This window comes from Lolium perenne, chromosome 3, assembly GCF_019359855.2.
Source record: "Lolium perenne isolate Kyuss_39 chromosome 3, Kyuss_2.0, whole genome shotgun sequence".
In the NCBI taxonomy this organism is placed as follows: Eukaryota; Viridiplantae; Streptophyta; class Magnoliopsida; order Poales; family Poaceae; genus Lolium; species Lolium perenne.
Window position 1 is genome coordinate 62,495,459 of NC_067246.2, and position 9,855 is coordinate 62,505,313.

General features: G+C 44.0%; 1 protein-coding gene and 1 long non-coding RNA gene across 2 annotated transcripts; both read right to left on the minus strand.

Annotated features, from left to right (window-relative positions):
• Nucleotides 1-1,291: 1,291 nt before the first annotated feature.
• Nucleotides 1,292-1,994, minus strand: LOC139837899 (protein ALP1-like). Its single transcript, XM_071827208.1, has 2 exons — nt 1,823-1,994; nt 1,292-1,740 (listed from the first exon to the last, which is right to left on the minus strand). Exons 1-2 carry the CDS (start codon nt 1,992-1,994, stop codon nt 1,292-1,294), a joined length of 621 nt encoding a protein of 206 aa, XP_071683309.1.
• Nucleotides 1,995-2,373: 379 nt separating this feature from the next.
• On the minus strand, nt 2,374-3,370 carry LOC127338247 (uncharacterized). The gene is made up of 2 exons (XR_007874256.1): nt 3,079-3,370; nt 2,374-2,661 (listed from the first exon to the last, which is right to left on the minus strand). It is a non-coding gene; the product is annotated as an uncharacterized lncRNA (long non-coding RNA).
• Nucleotides 3,371-9,855: the final 6,485 nt, after the last annotated feature.

Consider the following 9,855-nt stretch of genomic DNA (forward strand, 5'->3'; position numbering starts at 1 on the left):
AATTACCCACTGTTGGAGCACTGCATTGTCCGCATAGTTGAGGTAACTACGAAAGATATCTTGATCTGGCTTTGATAGATGGGTTACAATCTCAAGTTTATCCTTAGCTGCGATGGTAAGGGAATTTATTCGCTTCCAACGATTTGCATAAGGATCTGTGGGTGGCATTGGTTGCACAGGAATAACAGGAGTTGTATCATCATTAGATACCTTGTCTTTGTTGTTTGCTTTGCCCTTGGTTGGATTCTTGGAAGGTGATGATGTCACTCACTTGCGCTTCTTGGTTAAAGGATTGCCATCCAACTCAACTTTAGGACTGAGGCGGCCAATGATATCTGAGTCAGCTTCATCGCTGTCCACTGGGATTGGATAACCTTCATGTTCCAGCACATCCTCATTGTCATCATTACCATCATCAACATTGACAGTGGTTTGGTCAATTGCAAGTGAGCCATCAGCTTGGGATTGGTCGGAGAACAACTCTTCCAATTCATGGAAGAACCTGATGGGTCTAGTAAGATAATTGATTGTTGTTTTCTGTCACAAGGTAAGGCACCACAGGTGTAAGATATTGTGTGATAAATAGAAAACATGAGAAGCTACACATATAAAGAAAAAAGATTTCAAGCCATAGCATCAACACTTACACTGAGATGTTGCTTTTCTGACTCACAAAGTGTAAATTTGCAAGTGCTAGCCTCAAAGCCATTGCCACTATTGTTCATGGCTCGTTGCACCCAGCTCCATTTCTCCTTGTATGAACGATAATGTCGATCCACTTGGTTTTGAGTGGCTCCAAGAGAAAACTTGCCATTTAGAGCATCAGCACACTGCAAGTGGTGTTGTTTCTTGAACTTGAAAGTTGCTGGTTTGTCCCTGCGAAGATCAATATACCAGTCCAACATGAACTTTGTAGCTTCATCAGTCCAGGTGATGTACTTATCACAAGAGTTGCAGTCCTCCTCACTCTTGACAGCAAGCTTATGCTTCCCCATGATCTACAGATTGGTACTACAAACATAATATCGTAGGACAGAAATAAAAAATAACCAAGGAATCTAAAATAAGAGACTTAAATAACTAGAACAATCTTAGAAGGATAAAACAAGTTACATAAGTCTATTACAATCAGCTTCAGACTACAAATATTTGCATTGGGATACATCTAAAGCACTAATCCCTCGCACAGAGGTTACATCAAAAGCACTAATCCTCTCATGGAGATACAACAAAAGCACTAATCCCTTGATTGGAGATACATCAAAAGCATTAAGGCAGGGTGGCATCAGCCTCACTTCTGTGCACTCTCTTTATCTTTCCACATTTGCTGAGCTAATAAATCACGCTTAGAAGCCCACTCACGTATGTCAGCCTCCCGATCACGAACACTTCCACTACTCCTAGGAAGGTTGGCATACCACGTCGCCTCATCCACAACATACTCATCAGGACCATTTTCTAGTATCCAATTGTGTAAAGCGCAATAAGAAACTAAAACCTTAATCTGAGATTTTAAAGGTATGAAGGGCCTCTGACTAAGAATCTTAAAGCGACTCTTTAGTGCTGCAAATGCTCGTTCAACTGTGGTCCTAAGTGATGAATGCCGGTGGTTGAATAATTCTTGTGGGGTAGTTGGGTCACGTGATCCAGCAAACTCATTTAGGTGGTAGCGCACACCATGATAAGGAGGCAATATCCATGGCCTCGCAGCATACCTGGCATCAGCCAAGAAAATTTTCCCTACAACCGTGTTATATTAATGGTGAGCTAAGGTCAAATTCACATGAGAGTGAAAAACATTGATGTTATGTTGTATATGTACCTTCAGGTATTTTTAGACCTGTTGGACGTGTGAGGGCATCTTTTAGCACTAGGGAATCATGGGCAGAGCCCTCCCATCCTGCTAGAACATACGTGAACCGAAGGTCGAAATCAACAACTGCTAGCACATTTTGGGAGGGGTATGACTTCCGACCCCTAAATTTGTCCACCATATAGGCAGGAACACAAGCCTTAACATGAGTGCCATCTAGTGCCCCTATACATCCCTATGAAAAAAAAGAGTATTGTATGTTAAGCTTGGGAAACGTCGATCTTGTATAATAAATACAAGAAATCTCTAGTCTAATAGTTACCTCAAAGTATGGGTAGAATCTGTTCTGGTTGCTAGTGATTTTTGTGTGTGTGTATCCGTTGATCTAATATAAATGAGATCACGTGCTAACTCCCCGATTGCACGCAGGACAATATTGAAATATCTGCTCACTGTTTCACTAGACCGCCAAAACCAGAATCCAACGGATGAATTTGTGTGATGTTGACCTACCATGTATAGGAACATCGCAACTTGTTCCTCTACCGAAACATGAAAGGTGTCAATTAACAGCTCCTTCTGCCTCAGCCTATTGCATAGCTTGTAAAATACAGATCGAGACATCCTCAGTTGCTTGATGCATGTTGCAACTGATGTGTTAATAAGCCTAATCACACATTAGTTTTGTAGAGGTCTCTCTCAACTAGTGGACCATACTTTTGACCTCTACCTCTTCTTTTTCTACCATCCCTGTTTCTATACCACAAAGCCAAGAGAAGGACAATGACAGATAGAGTCCTCCGCCTCAACATGGTGTACACATAATATCTTTGCTGGTCCATGTCCATCTGAGTCAAATAAATACATTGATATAAATGACCATCTAGACACATCATTAAAAATTCCTACTTGCTGAGAGATACATGTTACAAAATTAGAGCAGCTTCGAACTAATAATTGGGATTAATAGCTTATATATAAAACACCAAAATGGACAAACAAAATGCAAGTATGTGCTTCTGATTCAGCAATAAAAGGACTAAGAAATAAGTATTAATCAAGTTCAGTATAACTAATCTGATGGGCTTAACATGCCACATTTTCTTGCAGGAGACAAATAACAATGATTTGACAAGCAAAAGATCAGATCTACCAAGCAGCACTTACGTGCATCCCATCTCCAGCTAAACAGCCTAAGATTGAAGTAAATCAGTCATAGAAAAAAGGGGATCGGGGTGGGGTTGGATGGGGATCTGAACACTAACCTTGATGTACGTTGATGGACAGATTGATCCAAGAAGTGAAGCAGCACCGGCGGCCGGCGGAGCAGCTCGGATTGATGCAGGAACCGGCGACTAGGAGATAGCTGCAGCCTGCAGATCGTGCCGTCCGGCCTCCTCTGGTTCTTGTGTGCGCATGTAGGTGAGATGCGAAGAGGAAAGTGAAGTGGACGGAAAAAAAGAGGACGAACCTTTTTATACCTCCGTGGCCTGCTCACGCCAGATTTGGCTGCCAATTTTTTGGCGGACGAATTCCGCGCCGCGGTTTCGCCCGCGATTTGGCGAAAAGAAGACGTGGGCGCGCCAACGCTGGGCGGGGCGAGCCAAAATTGATACTTAACCAAATCGTAGCCAAAAAGGTGAGGCACGACCAATATTTTGGTAAGGCTGCTATTGGTACCCAACCAAACAGACCCTTAAGCACGCAGCGTATTGGCCGCGCGAGGACGGAAGTTGCTCGCGCGCTCGCTGGCTGAAGTTGTCAGGCGCTACTCTCACGTGCTGTCCGCTGAGTACTGGCTAGCTGCTCCCGCTCGCTACTCGTGTGTGAAAAAGAACTACTAGGTGGGAAATAGAGTATAGTATAACGGGAAATGCATTTTGGCTTATAGAAATGATCCCATTATGTGAATCCATATTTTAAAGTGTCAAAAAATTATAAACTAAATTTTTACATGTACATCTAAACATTTTATGTATGTACACAAATTTTCAAAAAAGAAAACATTTTTACGTGGCTCTTGTAAAAAAGACAAATTTTGATGCTGTAACATGACTACGTATAGTACAGGACATTTTTTTTGTCTTTTTTATATACACCACACAACATGTTGTTTTTCACGAAAATTTGTGAACGAACATAGGATGTCACGATGTATACCAAACAATTTATATCAGATTTTTTTGACATTTTTAAAATTGTTTTTTATTATTTTCTATAATAAAAACTCCACCTCCATAGCACAACACTTCATTGATTAGTCTGACCTTTTCTCCATATAGCAAGATCGCGTTGCTTGTTTCACATCCGATGGATAGAAAATGCATCTTTTTATGTTTGTTGGTTTGGATTTCTTATCGAGCATGTCGCTCGATGATAACAACTTGCATCTACGCACATACAGAGCATAAATATCCTTTTTTTTTAAACACATATAATCATATGAAATAAACAAGCGCATCAAAAATACAGATTAGAAAAACTTCAAAACAAAGATAAAATATTTTGCAATAATAAATTAATCTAGAAAGAAAACCTCGTCTGCACACGGAACCCAAATGTAGAGTCCGATGAATAAACTCACTGACACTGGGAACAAAAATATAGCGCCATAGGAACAAATCTTTATTGTACAATTACCTAGGGACAATAGTCTCGACATATGGGAACAATTGCCTCGAAGGGAAGGGAACAACTTCCTAGATGGAAGGGAACAACATTCTAAATGGAGGGGAACAACAACTTAGACGAAGAGGAACACCAGCCTAGACTGGGCGGAACAACATCTCAGACGAAGGGGAATATTTGCCTAGCCGGTAGGAAACAACATCCTAGATGGAGGGGAATAACTGCCTAGGCGGTGGAGAACAACAGTCTAGACGAAGGGGAACAACTTCCTAGACGGAGCGAAACACACCAACTTAGTCAGAGAGGAATAACAACTTAGACGAAGGGGAACAACTTCCTAGATGAAGGAGAACACCATCCTAGATGGACGGGAAACCCTTCTTAGACGGAGCGGAAGAACATTCTTTATTGAGGGAACAACAACTTAGTCAGAGGGGAACAACAACTTAGACAGAGGGAATAACTTCCTAGACGTTGGGGAACAACAACATGGAAGGAGCGAAACAACATCCTAGAAGGAGCGAAAACAATATCCTAGACTGAGGGGAACAACATAGCTTAGACGAAGAATAACATCCTAGACATAGGGGAACAACATAACCTAGAAACAAAAGCCCAATCGGTGGGAACATACTAGACAGAGGGGAACAACAGTCTAGATGGTGGTGAACAACAACCTACCTGGGGGACAACATCTTAGATAGAGGGGAACAACACAACCTAGAAACAACAGCATAACCGATGGGGAGCATCCTAGACGGAGGAGAACAACATCCGAGACAGTGTGGAACAACAACCTAGATGGGTGGAGGGGAACAACATCATAGACGAAGGGGGGCAAAGGCCTAGAGAGAGGGGAACAACGACCTAGACGGAGTGGAACAACATCCTAAATGGAGGGGAATAATAGCCTAGACGGAGAGGAACAACAACCCATGCAGTGAGGAACAACATTCTAAACGGAGGGGAACAACAACCAGGCAATGAGGAACAACATTCTAAATGGAGGGGAACAACAAACTAGGAGGTGGGGTACAACATCATAAACGGAGCGGAACAAAACCATTTCAAAGAAGGAACAACATTGGAGTCATATGATGAAAACCACATAGGTTGAGAGGAATAAAACAATTTATAATGCGGAACAACATCGAGTTATATGAAAAACAACACACTATAGATTTAGTGGAACAAACCCATTTATACTAAGAAAAAACTTGAGGCATATAAAAAACATCCCATATATTATGGGTAACAAATCCATCTGTAAGGAGAGCAACCTTATAGGTTGAGGGGAACATAAACTTTAATGACGGGGAAATAAATTTTCATAATGAGAAACAAAAAAACATGAAAAATATATTTTAAAAATAAAGTAAAGTAAAATAAAATAAATAGAAGAAGAAATAATATAATAAGAAAAGAAGATGGTATGAGGAAATGGAGAAAAAAAACATGCAAAGATACAGCAGCGCAGGCTAGAAATAGAACAACCACGATCTGATTTATTGGCTGCGTTCCATTCCAGCCTGCTACAGGGTGCGGGTTCGATCCATGGGATGTACATTTTTCCGGGTGGTGCTATGTGCCGACCTGGTCGGCGCCGACCACGTCCCCGCACCTCCCGGTCATCTGTGGGCTTGGTCCATTATCGCTGATTTCCGTTGACTCGGTTCGGCTGTTAACTGGGCGGCGGCCCATTAGGTAACCTCTTCTTCTTTTTCGTTTTCTTATATTTTCCCTTTTCTATTTATAGTTTTGTTTTTATTAACTAATAACATTTTACAAGTTTTTTTTATATTTTCAAAATTTGTTCAAAATTTTATGTGAACATATTTTAAAAATGTTCAATTTTAAATTCGTTTAAAATTTGAAAATCATCCAAAATTTTAAAATTGTTCAACACTAAAATTTTGATCAAATTTAAAAAAAACGTTCAAAATTTAAAATTTTTTAAATTCCAAAATTCGTCCAAAATTTGAAAATCCGTTCCAGATTAAAATTTTGTTCTAATTTTGAAATTCGTTTAAGTTTAAAAATCGTTCAAATTTTAAAATTTGTTCAAGATTCAAAATTCTTTCAAATTTCGAAATTCGTTCGAATTTATCAATCCTGATCCCTTTTCAAATCTGAAAATTTTCGAAACATATTTTTAAGCAGAAAAATAAAACAAAAGAACAGGAAAGGAAAAGAGAAAAGAAAAAGGAAAAGGAGAAAAAACAGGGAAAATCGCCTAGCCTGGCCGGCCCACACCGCGCGCGGGGGTGTGCGGCGCGGTGTAGGTGCCAACCTGGTCGGCATATAGGAAACACCGCGAGGACGACCCCGCGCCCCTAGGGCAATTCCTAATTCACGCTCAACGCGAATGTTATCCGGTTAAGGCGTACCTCCTTTCCACTAGCATCATGCTTTGAGCCGGCCCATTTTCCTCCGTTCGGTAGAATTAGTGTTGTGGGTATACTTCATGGGTGTACCATCGACAGTGCCTAGATCCGGCAAGCCCGGGTGGCCCATAAATGGTGATGTGGCATTTGGCCCATCGGGCGGCCAGTTGCTGTTGATTCTGAAGGATGAAGTCCGGCCCAGGAGAGGGAAGCCGTATCCAACCGACCTTTGGAGGAACCCGGATCCATGAAGGCCCATTAGGAACCCGGATACGGAACAACGTATAAGGGAAGGCGGATCCTTGACGTACACGGCAAGACATTGTACCGTAGTTAGGCAACCTGTAATCCGGCTAGGACTCTCCATGTAAACCCTAGATCCGTGCGCCTTTATAAGCCGGATCCCGGGAGCCCTAGAGAGACAACCACAACTCATTGTAACATCGTGAAAGTGCCCAGATAGTTCCAAACAAGCAGCAGTAGGCCCTGTCATCGTGCATGTGTTCCGAAGCTGGGTAAATCGCGTACCACCATCCTGTGTGCACTCCGCCCTATGGCCCCTAATTCTTCTCCCCCTCGTGAGGATCCCTCCTCCGAGGCACCGTCGATTAGGCAACGACAGTTGGCGCCCACCGTGGGGCCTGCGGCGTCTGGAGGCCGGAACCGGGAGGGTTCCGCCATGGGAAGCTACAACGACACCATCGCTGTGGGGCGCGTCCTTTACACCGGAAATCTGCTGATCGTCCCTCCGGATGAGTGCTGGATTCCGGCTAAGACAAACCCCGTCAAGCTCTCCATCGTCCCAGTCGGCGGCATACACATCTTCATCGGGGAAACCGTCGATTCCGGCGGAAACCCACTGGTAAGTAACGCTGACGCGACCGCCGATGAGCAGGACGCAGTCGCGAAGATCCGATCTGAGATACAGGAGCTTCCCAAGGAAGATTCCGCCTTGGATCTGGAAAATTCAAAACCCACCCAATCCGCCCCTGAGGAGGAAATAAAGGTGGAAGACCAATGCAGATCCGCCTGGGTCTCCCAGGTGTTAGAGAAGCAAAGGTGTCACTTCGTACACTTCTTGGCCCATACCGCCGGAACCGCCCCTCAAGAAGCCGGAGCTGGTCCCGAGCAGGTCGAGGTACCGGAAAATAACGCTGCTCCGGATCAGCATGAGGCTGTCGGAGAAAGCGGAACTACGGTTGAAGAGTCGATTCTGGGCAACCTAAGCCCAATCTCCGGGGATACCCCCTCCATGGATACTGAAGAGTTCGATCGCAAGATAAGGGAATACGGATACGGTGATCAGCCTGAAGTTGAATCCGCCCAGCCTAAGCAGGTTCTCGCAACCCTAGCGGCGCTGGATCAACGCAAATCAGAAGATGAAAACACCCACTCCGATCCTCAGCCATCCCGTCAAGGATCTCCGATTTCGCGGGAACGACCGCGTAAGGAAGTGATACGTCTCCAACGTATCGATAATTTCTTATGTTCCATGCCACATTATTGATGTTATCTACATGTTTTATGCACACTTTATGTCATATTCGTGCATTTTCTGGAACTAACCTATTAACAAGATGCCGAAGTGCCGATTCTTTGTTTTTACATTGTTTTGGTTTCAGAAATCCTAGTAACGAAATATTCTCGGAATTGGACGAAATCAACGCCCAGGGTCCTATTTTGCCACGAAGCTTCCAGAAGACCGAAGAGGAGACGAAGTGGGGCCACGAGGTGGCCACACCCTAGGGCGGCGCGGCCCCCCCCTTGGCCGCGCGGCCCTGTGGTGTGGGGCCCTCGTGCCGCCTCCTGACCTGCCCTTCCGCCTACTTAAAACCTCCGTTGCGAAACCCCCAGTACCGAGAGCCACGATACGGAAAACCTTCCAGAGACGCCGCCGCCGCCGATCCCATCTCGGGGGATCCAGGAGATCGCCTCCGGCACCCTGCCGGAGAGGGGAATCATCTCCCGGAGGACTCTACGCCGCCATGGTCGCCTCCGGAGTGATGTGTGAGTAGTCTACCCCTGGACTATGGGTCCATAGCAGTAGCTAGATGGTTGTCTTCTCCCCATTGTGCTTCATTGTCGGATCTTGTGAGCTGCCTAACATGATCAAGATCATCTATCTGTAATCCTATATGTTGCGTTTGTTGGGATCCGATGAATAGAGAATACTTGTTATGTTGATTATCAAAGTTATGTCTATGTGTTGTTTATGATCTTGCATGCTCTCTGTTACTAGTAGATGCTCTGGCCAAGTAGATGCTTGTAACTCCAAGAGGGAGTATTTATGCTCGATAGTGGGTTCATGCCTCCATTGATATCTGGGACAGTGACAGAAAGTTCTAAGGTTGTGGATGTGCTGTTGCCACTAGGGATAAAACATTGGTGCTATGTTCAAGGATGTAGTTACTGATTACATTACGCGCAATACTTAATGCAATTGTCTGTTGTTAGCAACTTAATACGGAGGGGTTCGAGATGATAACCTTTGAAGGTGGACTTTTTAGGCATAGATGCATCTTTGGATGGCGGTCTATGTACTTTGTCGTAATGCCCAATTAAATCTCACTATACTCATCATAATATCTTTGTGCATGGTCATGCCCTCTTTATTTGTCAATTGCCCAACTGTAATTTGTTCACCCAACATGCTGTTTATCTTATGGGAGAGACACCTCTAGTGAGCTGTGGACCCCGGTCCAATTCTCTATACTGAAATACAATCTACTGCAATACTTGTTCTACTGTTTTCTGCAAACAATCATCTTCCACACAATACGGTTAATCCTTTGTTACAGCAAGCCGGTGAGATTGACAACCTCACTGTTTCGTTGGGGCAAAGTACTTTGGTTGTGTTGTGCAGGTTCCACGTTGGCGCCGGAATCCCTGGTGTTGCGCCGCACTACATCCCGCCGCCATCAACCTTCAACGTGCTTCTTGACTCCTACTGGTTCGATTAAACCTTGGTTTCTTACTGAGGGAAACTTGCCGCTGTGCGCATCACACCTTCCTCTTGGGGTTCCCAACGGA

What these genes read in the sequence shown, in the direction of transcription:
- LOC139837899 (XM_071827208.1), bottom strand. Translation starts at nt 1,994, where the DNA reads ATGGTGGACAAATTTAGGGGTCGGAAGTCATACCCCTCCCAAAATGTG. An exon ending in AGGTCTAAAAATACCTGAAG is followed by an intron (nt 1,741 to 1,822) that starts GTACATATACAA and finishes ACACGGTTGTAG; the next exon opens with GGAAAATTTTCTTGGCTGAT.